Raw genomic sequence first — 13,660 nt, forward strand, 5'->3', positions numbered from 1 at the left:
AAAGTTTAAAAGCCCTTTATTAATTCAGAAGTGAAACACTGATATTTAAAGTGAGATAAGTATGTTTATTAAGGTTCATTCTACTCTAAGGTTTATACAGAGAATGGAATGCAATACAAGCTAAGAGCACACCTCAAAGATCTACCACACAACCATCCCCTACTCCCTATAAGGGAACTGTAAAAAAAAAAATAAAAATCAGAAAACCAGTTACTGTTTAACTAGTTGCAAGTGGCTTTGTCCAAAGAAGTTAAGCTTGATATTGCATTAGCTTTGTATGCAATAGTTAAGTCTCTACAAGCTGAAGTATCACATACAAAGGTGTAAGATTTCCTGTGGACACATGAAACCATGTTTTAAAGAGCTACATCACAAGGGTTGTTTAAAATTGCCTAAAAATGAGCCACTAATGGCATGCACAGGTCAATAATATTAACTTTGGTAATGTCAGTCATTTTTGGTCAAACCTGAATTCCACTTTTAACAGTAACATGTATAAAAACACACCCATCCTGTGCATAAAGCAACACACTTTTCATTTGCTACCAGCTAGAGGCAGGTCTTCAAGACATGGTTGAAGTATTCAAATTTAACTGTCAGGAGCTTGCTTAGTTCTAGATCACATCTTTCACTAGTCTATAGGGCAAGACTAACAGGACAAGTGGTCACATTTTTTTTCCTTTTTTTTTTTTAAATGCAGGACAAGAACCATCTTGAAAGTTATATAGCTTTAAGTAACAGTAATTTTCCCCGCAATGTTTTTGGAAGAAATCTAGTAACTTTTTTTACTTTACCTAGTTCCCCAAGACACATTCTAGTTTGTTTTTCTTTCTGAAGCTATCGATACCCTGTGAATACAAGTGTTTTGTTCTCCTTGAGGAAGAAGTCATAGGTGGTCTTATTTACAATGGAGTCAATCTTTAGCATTGTAACTGGACTTCAACAGTTTAAAGGTATAATGAAAATGACAACCTGAAGTGCTACTTTCCATACAGAATCCACACTTAGTTCAGTTTTATTCATTGCAGAGTAAAGTAAAAAGACATCCAATTACACTAGTAAAAACTCAGAAGATTTGTACTCAAAAAAAACACTACACATGCAAAGGGAACGATATCCTGCTAACACAACTTCATTTGCTGCTGCATTTGTCTAATATTAACAATTATGAACAGAGCAGTGCAACTAGTATTTGGAACAATCCTTACAGTGTTCGAGTGTCAGGCACAATACTTCACTTCTCTTCACACCACTGGTTCTCTTTACGTACCTAAAAAAACATTTTAACTATTAATACGTTGCAGTGAACTTCCAGAAGTTAGCTGTAAATCCCTGTAAGTATTCAGGATTACTTTCTGCAGGAAGGCATAAACTTGGAAGCAACTTTAGTTTTTCATGCAGGGTTTATAATTAGAAAGTCAGTCTTCCAAACTGACTTGTTTATCAATATAAACCAAGAAATTTACTTCTCATCCCTAGATTTGATCAGAACTGATCTTTTCTCCCCCCACCAAGTAAAGCAAATGGACTAGCTTAAGACTAAATTGCTTGTTTCGTGACATCGCACTGAAGACAAACCTAAGCGTGCAATTCACTGCCTTTGTATTTAAACAAGGCATCTTGTTCTGATCTTTCCCAACTCTGCCACTTTGCAGTTGGTTTGTTGTTCAAGTTCCACGATCTATGAGTTCATTACTTAAAGATGAGAATCCAAACATCTTACCTTTGGATTGATGTTTCCATCCACCAAAGATCTAGCCACATGCAACAATGCATCTTCAGCATGCTTACTACAGCTCCAAAACAGCAAACTAAGGCTGCCACAAACCATCCTACATGTTTTCTTACCAGACACACATTTGAGCTAAGAAGTCAATATGCTTTGTTTTGACCTTTTCAGGTAACAGGCTGCAAGCACTGTAGGCACTGAAAGGTCTTCCACAAAGAGCAACCCAATTATGAGGAGCTGATGCACGAGTTTACATTTATTGTGAACAAATCAGTTGCATCACACATTAAATTATGAAGTACCACCCAATAATTCAGCACAAACCCAGCTAAATTATAATTAAATCCAGGTCAAGTACCTGTGCTTCTTCCTCCTCAGTGAAGTCATTCTTAATATTGAATGTCTTGCGAATTTCTTCTGGAGTTTTCCCCTTGATCATGTTTGCAACTGTCTTGCATGTGACATCAAGCAAACCTTTGATGTCCAAGTAATTTGCAGCCTGTAGAAGAGTTTCCAAATGTAAAGCCTCCATATCAATATTCTGCCTCTGTAGATGTACTACCAAAGTTATGCTTACACTGAAATTGTAGAATACTGTAACTGCAAACAGATCATCTCCACTTTGAGAAGCTTCTAGCTAGAACCTTGAAGTAACAGTACCCAAAACTTGCTTGCCAAACAGAAGGAAGAGTCCTTTGTACCATGAAAGACACGCCCCCCTGCTCCTCCTTTTACAAAGGGCTTTCAGAAGCCTGCAAACACTCCAGATCTTCAGTGTTGAAATGCTGTTAACTAGCTAAGACAAGTAACATTGTCTCACAGTACCACAGAGGGTACAAATTTTAAAAGTCAAAGCCAGATTTTAATTTGGATACAGATCTCCAGAACTCCATTTCTACTAATAAGCCCTCAACTAAGACTCAAGAGTCACAAGAATAAAGACAGCTGTAGGGCCCCATATTCAGAAAAGTGTATTAACTGATAAACGAGCAAGTATAGGTTAATGCCTAGCAATAGGTTAACAAGCATTCTAACATCCTCAACAATTTTAGCCAGTACTTTGCCAGAACTACTCGCCCTCCCCACATCCCCCCCATGAAGAAGTTACTCACGAAGCATAAAGACTTTATTTGCCAAGTGCGCAAATAGAGCACACTTCACAGGCACAGCCTTTAACCCTTCTTGAACATACTTACCAGGATAAGTTCAAAAAGCGTTCCTTGGTCTACTTTCAGAAACTCTTGATCCCACACAGGGATGTCATCTGTTCTTTTTTCTTTGTTCTCATCATCCTCAGGAGGTGGTGGATCATCCTTGTGATGGGTGCACCACTGAATCACCTAATTATGGTTTTGATATTAAGGTTTTATCCAAGTGATTCTCCCATTAGGCCCCACTATAACTTTGCTTCAGAAGAACTGCAGCTTTTTCTCTAGATTAATATTAGAATCCTGTATGAACATGCTCCGTTACCCAATATTTTCATCTTAGAACTGATCCCCAATCCTGAAGCACAACAGCCTTCAAGAAACCCATCTGAGACAGTAGCTAGTTAATTACTTACAATCTTAAAAGCCAGCTGCTGGTGTTACAAAGTTATTCAACCCTGTGCTACCACACATAAGACCGTGCAAAGGAAACCTAAACCTCATTTTGCAGTGTTTAATCTGTTTGCAGAAACATAATTCTTAAGCAGAATACTACATAGGGGAAGAGCATAGAGTGGTAATAGCTACCAGCAGGACACGTTCACCACAGTACAAAGTTCACCTGGCAAAAGTTTGCATGTTCCCAAGCTTGCTTTTTTATTTTTAAACCACCACCATCTCCTCACCCAGACAATTAAAGGAGTAGGAGTCTACTGCAAGCAGAATCCTGTTCCATTTTGCTAACCCAAAAGACTTCACAAGTTTGAAGTTATTTATGTGTATGTTCACTAGGAAATAACTCCTAGCCCTGTATTTACCCCAAAACAGTCCAGTGCTTATTTTGGCAAAACACTTTCTACTTCAGAGCAAAAAGCATCTTGGAGACAGCAACACACTTTTTTGCTTTTCTCATTGGACCCAACAATAATCATGGTCTATTACCGAATTTAATACCACCAGGTATATGCACAGTGTCTCTTAAGCACTGTAACTGCAACACAGGCATGGCTGCTGCCAGTCACTCTCGCCACTGCTTGTCCCTTAATCCTTTCTCCTAACATTTGGATCTCATGAACAGCCACCTCAGTTCACAGAATCCAATTAAAATCAGTGCTTTAATACCATGAAATACTAGTGTGCACAGATGTCCACCACTTCAACACCTTAGGAAGCCTGTCTGGCCTCCAGCTGCTGTTCCAGAAGGTCACCCCTGTAGGTCTTCTGCCATTACCTGTCTGCCAGCCTCACCCCAGTTCTTAGATACCCTAGATGCCTGTGTTCACACACCTCAAACTGGTTAAGCTTGTAGCTAGCACATGAAAAGTATCTTTAATATAATAGTTCATAATATCCAACTCCAACATGGATTTCACATTTCTTTACTGCCATATAACACTACCACTTTCAGCATCTTACCTTTTTTAAGATAGCTGCATTAACATTTGGAAGAGGCACTGGGTCATCGTCACCTTCATCATCCATTCCCAAATCTAAAAATGGAAAGATGACTAAGCAATTGGCAGGCAAAAACATTTACTCTTCTCTGAACTGGGCCGCTTCACCAATTCTCCACTATTTTAACACCACTGAGGCTGAATTGATTGGTAGCAAAGGATCTCTAACTGGTAAAGTCAGAAGCTTTTAGAAAGCTTCAATGAGGCTTTGTGGAGCCATGGCTGCATTATACATACCAGGTTGTACCAAGTTTAGGCTAAGTACCTAATAAGGCTACCTCACCAAACAAGACCATAACAAACCATTGGTTAAGCAGTCCTTGGTAGAGCAAAACTTGCTAGTTCAGTGTTCTGGGAATAGGATATGTGGAAGAATCAGACAAATATTTATGCATTTTTACCACTTTCAACAGTTCAATCCACAAGTTAAATCAAAGTGTTCCAACTGAGATCTCCCATTCAATTTATTATTAAAGAAGAAATCTGACCTACTGTGGTAGATAGAGACAATGTTTTGTCCTCTATAGGAGCAGTGAATACTGTAGCCAGAGAGCTGCCAGTTATCTGGCCTCTGAAGCACTCGTACTGATTCTTACCAGCTGAAGAAGCTCACATACTAAGACAGCAGCACAAATCCTTCAATCAAAAAAGCATTTAAAGCATGCTTCTGATACTCCCTGTTTTAAAAGCTTGTCAGCATGCTCAAGGCAGATTTGGATAGTTTGCCACTTTGTCCCCTTGATACAATTAAGGAATCAAAGTAAAAATTGAGATAAAAACATGATTAAAATTTTGACTTAATACACAGAACAAATACCATGTTAGCCACCTTTGATTAGAAAATACGCTTTTTTTATTACACAAATGCTAACAGTTGGATGACACCCTAGCTGTCAAAGATTAACATCTTGTAATTAGTTATGTAATTGAGTAACTACACAGGCCTTCACTCATTATATGCACAGATGAGCCAATTCTACATCACCAAGGAACTTTATTTTTAAGAACAGATGAGTGTCACACCATCACCACTGATCAAATTTGTGCACAATTAAAATAGCATGTACTTCTGTATTTAGGCAAGTCAACTACTGTTATTAGTGGGATACTAATGAGTACTACTTTTTGTTTGGAATAACTAACTTCATAGATTCAGAAACTAAAATACTGACATTACAGGGTACTGCATATGTCACCAATTAATGGAAACTTCAAATGCATACTTTGAACATGGTGGTAGAAACTACTGTAAGAAGTAACCAGTCCAAAACTGTTGGTATGGGGAAATAATTCAAGCAATATCTCAAGTTTAGTCAACTCTGCTCAGTTTGTCCCCACTGCCACCAAAACAGCAATTTCATCTGTTATCAGAAAATTGGTAGTTCATTGGTGCTCTCACCATGCTTGACACAGCCTCACCTTTCAGCTCTTCCGCTTTCAGCTGCAGCACCCAACACACAAACATTGTTTATTAACTGATGCTTACCTCGCTGTACTGCAAATGCATTTCATCTGTACTAGGAGACTGCTTCTCCCCCAGATTAGTAAGAGGCTTGTTTATGGTGCCCATCTTACAACAGTTACCATGTGTAACTTCCCTTTCATCAACACCCAAGTGTCACTAAACACCGGCAGTGACACAGCTTCTACATGAGAAAACTGCAAAGAATTGTACTCCCTAATGTGTTCCAACCGAACACATTAGGGAGTGCTATGTTTCCTGCTCATGTTGCTAGTCATGTTCAACAGCATCTCATTAACAGAATGAAAGCGTTCAATGGTTGAAACGCTTCAACCTTATTTTATTGTTCTTATGTACAAGGTGTCACAACCAGACAAAGATTTCTACCCAAGAACATCATTTTAACCACATCTACAGAAAGATTTTTTTTCTAAGTTAATTCATGCATACACCCAAAAACTGGAAAAAACCACCAGTAAACAATGAGGATTTGCACTAGAGGGATTAGACACAGTTTGCTCTGTATCCTAGCCATCTGGCATATTTCCCCTCCCCCACCATGAGTTCTTTTGTTTCAAATTTGTGTCAGCAGGAGATCAGAACTAAGTATTTATCCCAAGTAATTTAACTGCATCCATAAGCTCACAATATAGGTTTCACTTTAGCTCTTTCTTCATTGCATTGGTTTATGGTCTCCCACCCCATTTAAAAGATATTTACATCATAAGACTGGTTTGTATGATTAAATAAACTTAGTTTTTAATATTATTAGATGTTCTGTTTGCTTAACTTTCACAAAACTGAAGTAGGCCGTAGGCAAGGCAGTGGGGTGCTTATATTTTACTAGCCTCCCTGTAAGTCCTCTTAACAAAAGGACTGAACTTCAAGCTTTTTGCAAGAGCACATCCACCCAAAACATAGTTTAAGCTACCACAGCAATTGTTCCAGCTGTTCTGACATAAGACAGCAAGCTGCTTCACAGGCCTGGCAATCCTCTTTCAGCACAGTACTGGTCTGTCCCCTTTGGTCACAATTCCTGTTCAAGTTGAACACATTGCTATCTCTGCACGAGCTAGCAATCCTCGGGCTTCATACTCTTACCTTCCAGCATAGTCTTTATAGTTACAGACTGTTTTGCAATTTCAACATCAACTTCAAAGATTTCTCCATCTGAACTCTGCAGTTTAATTGAAGGCATCTACAAGAGAAGGACAGTTATTTCCACACAATATTCAGCAAGTGTTACAAGTTTAGCTGACTCGAAGACATACATTACCTTTATTATTTACATTGGTTCTTACCAATAGCAGACAGCCCCGTGCCACTTAAAGCATGCTCAGATTATTCACTGTTGAATCAACAGGCCTAAATTCATTAATCCTCATGTGTAAGAAACAAGGACTGATAGAAAGAAGCCTAACACCAATTTAAGATAATTTTTCCTAATTTAAAAGCATAAAATACTCAAAATTTATTAGTCAATAGTGCTTACATTACAGTGCAACACTAGAGCTATCTTTCTCTTTAATTAACCTTCAACAACACTTCCAAAACACTACTTGTCTTCAAATCCAGACAATTGCTACTCACTTTTACTACTCAAGTGAAGTCAGATCTCAAAAGCAGTTTTCAAATGATAGCCTTCAAATAGTTTTCAAATGAGGGAACAGAATCACAAAACTGAGGTTGGAAGGAATCCCTCTAAGCAGAGTCTACTCCAGCCTCCCTTGCCCCAGAGTCAAACAGACCAGGTTACTCAGGATCAAAGGCTTTCCTTCAGAAGAGTGTTTGGTTTTCTGAAGAGATTAAAAAGCAATATACCACTACAAGGAAAGCTTTCAGCACTCAATACCACTCTTACACAGTAGGAAGTTAGATCAGCACTTTGTTAGCATTAGGAAAGACTAAGATGACTATGCATTTTAAAAAAGTTTTTCAAACAAACTGTGATAAGACCTACAATAGAGGCAGCAGACTTCAAAGATGTCACTAGCAGGAAAATAATCAAACTTTACAAGAATCCATCTTTCCAGATATTTAACAACTCAAACCCAGAAGTAATGCACTTGATGCAGCAGCTAGTAGGTCACAACTTCTGCCTCAAACTACACATCAAGTCTGTTTGTGTCTCACTGCACTTGAACCAACTGACTTGAAGGGCATGATAAACATAAGCGCCTGGCCACATAAATTTTATACATCAGTTCTCAACAAACCACTAGGATGTGCTACAGGAAGTTCCTTTACCACTCAAAATATTTGTTAGCAGCAGACCATTGCAACAGTTTATTTTTTTCCTCAAGTTACCTGCTTAAGGATCTCTAAAGCATGTATTTGTAAATACCGCCTGCAAGGCACTGTAGAGAGAAGCTCTAGAAACAACAAACTGCAAATTCATTTCAATTAGTTATCAAATGTTCTCCCCCCACCAAACCTAACAGCTACACATGCTAGTTCCTTACAGTAGTACTTGAACTACCAAAATCGAATTAGCTGCACCACTTTCAGCAAACTTACACTATTGCTTTTTGAATGCCTCCTGTATCTCATCAGTACTGTCAGGCCGAGCCTGACAGTACTGCAACAAACCCAGTCCAATGGAGGCCAGCCAAAGCATGTTATTAAGCAGCTCACACCAGCTTGAAGTCCTCATTGCTTTAATTTCCATTTGGCAGAGCCAGTACCTAGTTAATGTTTACACAGTCATGTAACCCTATATGACAACGCTACTTCTAATTAAGATGGGTGTTCTGGAGGGACACAGTCACAATTGTTCCAAAGATACACGTATATATACATATACACAAAAATAAAATTCTGACAAAAACATAGTTCCGAGTTGGCAGTTTTGAACGATGCTCTGGGGGGAAAAGAAAAAAAAGATCTAGGCATACATTTCAGATTTAATGCATCTGTTCTTGCAGTGATTGTCTGAGAGCACTCAAGAACAAACCCAGCTTCAGACGCCAGCCTTCCTGTGCTTGGCTAGGATTACATAATGCTGCACAACGGAGCCAGCAAGACAGGGATGCTGCCTTAACGAGTCCAGCCCCTGCAAGAACATTTGCATTGAGACCCTTAGATCACCCAAACCCACTTTTATCAAGGCCTTCAGATTATTGTTAAGAGCCTGAATCAGGTAGAATGAAGTTAATCTACTGCCTTATCACTGATAACAGATCAGGATTTAATCCAAATTTCATTATTTTTATACCACAGAGCACAGTCACCTGCAAGACAAAAAAAGTCGGTTTTAGCAAACTGCAATACAGCTCTGGAAACAGACAGGCCGTGGATAACAACACAATCGGGTGACTAAGCAGACTAGTCCCAAAAGCTCTATTCAACAACAGCAAAACAGGTTGGGAGCTAGTCGAAAGACAAACCTGAATTACAACGGTAATTTACATGTATAAGCCTGAAACGCAGAGCTCAGCCATCTCAGACAGCGCTACTAGGCAACTCCACGCCTCCCAGAGCTATTCCGGGTGGATGCCCGCTCCTTCCCCCTCCACCTCTCCGTGTCGCGGGGGATAACGCTGCGTTTATCTAATAAACTCACGCCTAAGACGCTGTGCTTGTGCTGCCGCTCCAGAGCTCCCCTCGCTACCAAGAGACACTCGGGGTGCTCCGAGCAGCCTGACAGCCGCCCGGGGAAGGGCCGGTTCCGCAGGTGCTGCGCGGCCCGGGGCGGGGGGTGCCTCTGCTTTATTTACCAGACCCCGCAGACGACACCTCCCCACGCAGCCCCACCTCCCGTGAGGGGGCCCACGGGCGTTTCAGCCCCGCATTGCCCAGGAAGGGCTCAGACCTCGGCCCGCCCCCTCCGCGGCCCTCCCAGTCCACCACCTGGGAGCCCCGCCGCCGCCACGGCCGCCCGCGCCAAGCGGGGCCGGGCCCACTTCCCCCGCCGAGCGGGCCCCGCGGCCCGGCCCAACGCAGAGCCCCTGCCGCCGCCCCGAGCGTCTATCCCCACCCCGCCGGCACCGGGCAGGCCCCCGAGCTCGCAGGCCTCACCGTGAGGCGGCGGTATCCGGCTCCGCGCTGACTGGACCTGGCGGCGGCGGCGGCGCTCGGGGCCCAACTGCGGCGGCGACTTTATATGGCGGGGGAGGGGCGAGGGGGGAGGGGGGAAGGACCCGCCTCGCGCTGCCTCGCAACCGCCGGGCTGCCCGCCGCGACCGCCTGAGCAAAACACCCCGCCCCGACTCCCAAACGGCGCGGAGCGCGGCTGACGGTAAAAAAAGGGACCCGCGCCGCCCTTGGCAGGGTGGGGAGGGGGGAAGCGGAGCCGAAGCGAGGCGGGGGGGCGAAGCGGCGGCCGTCGTGCCTTCAGGCAGCGGCGATGCCGCGCCAGGAGCCGCAGAATGGGCGGGGGCGCCTCGCGCGGGCCAACGGCTGCGGCGCCCCTCCCCCGCGGCCCTGAGGGGCCGCCACGGCCTCGGCCCGGCCCCGGCCCGGTGCCGCCGGGAGGGAGCGGCGGCTGGGGAGGCCGGGCCGGGAGAGGGCGCTGGGTGCGGCCCGGTGCCGCCGCCCGTGAGGGGGAGCGGGGTGTCCCTGTGGAAACCACCCGTGATGGCGAAGGGTGCCGGTGCGGCGGGCGGTCTGTGGTATCTGGAGGCCGGCCCGGTGCCCTCCTCGGGAAACAACCGGGCCAGCGGGCACGGGCTGTCAACGTGTGTACTTAAAAACGGTAATTAAGAGTAACCCAGACTGGTCACAAAAAGCCCACGTTGGGTGTTTTCCTTCTAGCGGGGATTCACGGAGAGAAGGCCCGAGGCCCGGGGCGTGTGGAACCCCCGTGAGGGGAACTTAAAGGGGGGAGGTGGGTAAGGCTGCTTCTCTTTGTGGTAGCGTCTCACATACAGCAAAATGCGATCTTCAGTGGCTACTCAGGCAGCAGAAAACATTTTAACTAAAAAACTACACTGAAAAACTGGCTAATTTCAAATTGTTGCAACAACAGATTGCTCTCCTCAAATGGAAGTACATGAGCGACAGTTCCCGGTGCTAGAAATGGATTTAGGTCTAACTAGCAATCGCTGAACACCGACCCTGAATCCCACTAGGAATTTCAGGCAACTACAGCTCTGCCCATGGCTGGAGCCCATTAAAGCATCTCCAGACACCAGCTGCACAAGGAGCCACCAGCCCGGAGAGCGGATTAGGAGCTAGGGACCACTGAAATGCAGCCAAAGCAGTGCTGTGTTAGCACAACACTCCACCTGAGCGGTGTACCCCAGTGCAGGTAACATTTCCTGAAAGGTCAAGAGTGTGTGCTAGATAGCAGCAGGCATTAGGTTTTCAGGAAAGGAGAGATCTGAAGGTTTTTGCTCAGTGAGGAAGGCAGACGGAGGTAGGAGTCGACCAAAGTAACTATGAGGCGTCCGGGGTGCTGCATTGTGCTGTCACACACAGCACTCGTTCCACACTACGCTGTTGAGCCCGGTTTTGCATCAGCTGTCCATGGTGGCTTTTAAATAGGTAAGATATTTACACAGTGACAACCCATGATTATGACAATTTGCTTTACTTCAGATCTTAATTAAAAAAACATTTTTAGAACCGGAGTATGTTTTCATAGCACTTCAATGCGGACAGAGCCAGGCTATCTGTAAGCAGACTGGTACCCGCAACAGCGTTGCCCTGCAGAGCACAAGTACAGCGTGAGTCACAGCTTTCCCTTTCCTTAGGGTCCCAGAGGGTCCCAGGCTGTGCACCACACACCTTATTGAACAAATGACAGTCATAGCCGCTAGAAATATCTTCTGACATAAAGAATTTTCCTGAGATTCAGAAATTCTCAATTCAGAAGCTTGCTTCCCTCATTTCAGAGTCCACAGCTCAGGACAGTAGCCTAGCCGCAGAAGTACCAAGTCTTCTTTCCTTCCTTAGTTCTCTACCTGAGTGTTTTCACCCAAAATTAGTAAACGCTTTGCTGTTATTACTGCGATTCAGACTGCAGTACACCTTTGCACTGGTATGAGGGCTGGTTTGAGGAATATTAATGAGAAATCTAGTAATAATTGTAAAGATCATGCTCTGTTTCTTAATGGTTGAGAGGCATTGCTTTAAATCATTATGTAGGACAGTCTAGTTTATAGAACTGTGTTTTGGAAAGGCTTAGGAGGAAAGTCCACAGAAAACAAAACGTGAACCCTGGGTCAAATAGAGAGACAGCCCTCTAGAGCTGTAGTCAGAGGTATTGAAGAGTGCAGCTTTGATAATGGTTCGTAGAAGGTGGAAGCTCATGTGGTAGCTAATTTTCCTTGATTGCCTTAATCACCTCAGGTTAGTTTAAAAGTTTGGAATGATAAATATGAGACACCTGTCCCACATCTCACGTGGGAACTGGGGAGCAGTTGGTGTCAAGTGAAGAAAAAGGGAGTATGGTAGGAAGAGACTGTTGTGATGCTTGGGGACATGGTTTAGTGGTGGACTTGGCAGTGTTAGGTTAATGGTTGGACTCAATGATCTTAAGGGTCTTTTTCCACCAACCTAAATTATTCTATGATATAACCAGTGAGACCGCAAATATTAGAAGTATTTAATATTAAGTAGTCTGTTGGTTAGGGCTGACTCTCCGGAGAGATGGAAGACTCAAATACAGATTCTCAGCCAGGAAGAACCTCTTAGAGCTCAGTTCACAGTGAGGGTATTCTACATCAGGTCATACCCCTTGAATAGGTTTCTACATAAATTCCAAAGAACTGTTGGAGACAACTGCCTGACTTGGAAATCTTGTTTCATGGGCTTTAGGATGCCGAGCAGCTTGTTAGTTACAGCACACTTGAAGATGACTCTGAGCAACCTGCTCTGACTTTGAAGGTGGAGCTAAATTCAAAGTGTGGTCCAGGGGACCCTCCGTGGTCCCTTTCAGCCTGAATTACTGTACGCTTCTGTAACATGCGCTCCAGTGGAGCTCTTTGTATCAGCTGAGTGAGCATCCGAAGATGTTGGGTGATGCTTATACAGCAGACTGATGCTGACAGAGGTTCCTCAAAGATCCTGGTATTAGTAACCAGATAAGCTGTTTGTTCACCATTCATTAGGACCTAGTTATCATCTTTTTAATATAGGTGTATGTATCTCTCGCATATATAGATGTGTGAAGCCTCCAAACTATGCCTAATATGACCTTTTCGATTGTACCATCATCACATTTACCTCTTTCCTCCTCAATCACTCCATCTTGTACTCCAATACTGAGAACCACATTCACTGAACTAAAAAAAAAACCAAACAACAGTGTCTTTACTTTCCTTAAATGTTCTTTTTTTTATTTATATTAAAAATCCTTGGTTTAGAGGATCAGACAATGACAGAAGGTGGTCTGTGGAAAACATATCTGCAAATCTTAAATCCCCTTTCCCGATGTTGCCAAAGACCCAGGTTTCCAATTTGGCTCATGACCAGTGAGCACAAGCTCTCAGGCTGCAAATCAGGCTCAGCAGAGGAGGGACAGGGTTTGCTCTCTACACAAGACAAATCTAATAATATCTAGGAACAGGCAGAAAGCTAAGTTTCACGGTTAATTATGATCTGTGTATGAATTTTTATTCAAAGTGATACTATTGATGAGTTTTATACTTGATACAGCTCTCTACAGCTTTCTAAAGGAGAAAATTCAGTCGACGGTGGACTTTGAATTTAGCTGTCGAATTAGAAGTCTGGGAAAGTTAAAACAACAAAAACACCCCACACCCAAAAAAGTGGCAGATGGCTGTCATAGATATTCTGTAATCACACGACGGCCACCTCCCACTGTGCCCTACATATCGTACAATGAACCTCCCCAGCTAGTCCAGATGCTTTCTGTTATCTGTCGTGAAAAAGCAGCTGCTGCAGCATTGATAGCCAAAGTCCT

General features: G+C 43.3%; 2 protein-coding genes across 4 annotated transcripts; one reads left to right on the forward strand and one right to left on the reverse strand.

The window, feature by feature from the left end:
• On the reverse strand, positions 1-9,962 carry SKP1 (S-phase kinase associated protein 1). 3 transcript variants are annotated; one of them, XM_075509398.1, is made up of 7 exons: positions 9,811-9,879; positions 8,891-9,023; positions 6,895-6,991; positions 4,294-4,367; positions 2,926-3,069; positions 2,088-2,228; positions 1-1,270 (listed from the first exon to the last, which is right to left on the reverse strand). In XM_075509398.1, exons 3-7 carry the CDS (start codon positions 6,989-6,991, stop codon positions 1,235-1,237), a joined length of 492 nt encoding a protein of 163 aa, XP_075365513.1. In that variant the 5' UTR covers positions 8,891-9,023; positions 9,811-9,879; the 3' UTR covers positions 1-1,234. The 3 variants fall into 3 exon arrangements, with proteins under 3 accessions (XP_075365513.1, XP_075365511.1, XP_075365512.1); XM_075509396.1 differs by lacking the exon at positions 8,891-9,023 and having other exon boundaries at positions 9,811-9,962; XM_075509397.1 differs by lacking the exons at positions 8,891-9,023; positions 9,811-9,879 and adding an exon at positions 7,384-7,404.
• On the forward strand, positions 9,202-13,103 carry LOC142414101 (uncharacterized). Its single transcript, XM_075511000.1, has 5 exons — positions 9,202-9,281; positions 9,389-9,551; positions 9,592-10,486; positions 11,378-11,459; positions 12,481-13,103. The coding sequence occupies exons 1-5, from the start codon at positions 9,202-9,204 to the stop codon at positions 12,611-12,613; spliced, it is 1,353 nt and encodes a 450-aa protein (XP_075367115.1). The 3' UTR covers positions 12,614-13,103.
• The last annotated feature ends 557 nt before the right edge of the window (positions 13,104-13,660 follow it).

Source organism: Mycteria americana, chromosome 8 (genome assembly GCF_035582795.1).
Source record: "Mycteria americana isolate JAX WOST 10 ecotype Jacksonville Zoo and Gardens chromosome 8, USCA_MyAme_1.0, whole genome shotgun sequence".
NCBI lineage: Eukaryota > Metazoa > Chordata > Aves > Ciconiiformes > Ciconiidae > Mycteria > Mycteria americana.

Bases quoted from the DNA above. Each gene is read 5' to 3' on its own strand.
- SKP1 (XM_075509396.1), bottom strand. From the start codon at position 6,991: ATGCCTTCAATTAAACTGCAGAGTTCAGATGGAGAAATCTTTGAAGTT. The intron at 4,368-6,894 runs GTAAGAGTATGA...TTCCATTTTTAG, and splicing joins TATAAAGACTATGCTGGAAG to ATTTGGGAATGGATGATGAA. The intron at 2,229-2,925 runs GTAAGTATGTTC...ACTCTTCTACAG, and splicing joins CGCTTTTTGAACTTATCCTG to GCTGCAAATTACTTGGACAT.
- LOC142414101 (XM_075511000.1), top strand. From the start codon at position 9,202: ATGTATAAGCCTGAAACGCAGAGCTCAGCCATCTCAGACAGCGCTACT. The intron at 9,552-9,591 runs GTGAGGGGGCCC...CGCATTGCCCAG, and splicing joins CCCACGCAGCCCCACCTCCC to GAAGGGCTCAGACCTCGGCC. The intron at 11,460-12,480 runs GTGAGTCACAGC...CCCCTTGAATAG, and splicing joins CTGCAGAGCACAAGTACAGC to GTTTCTACATAAATTCCAAA.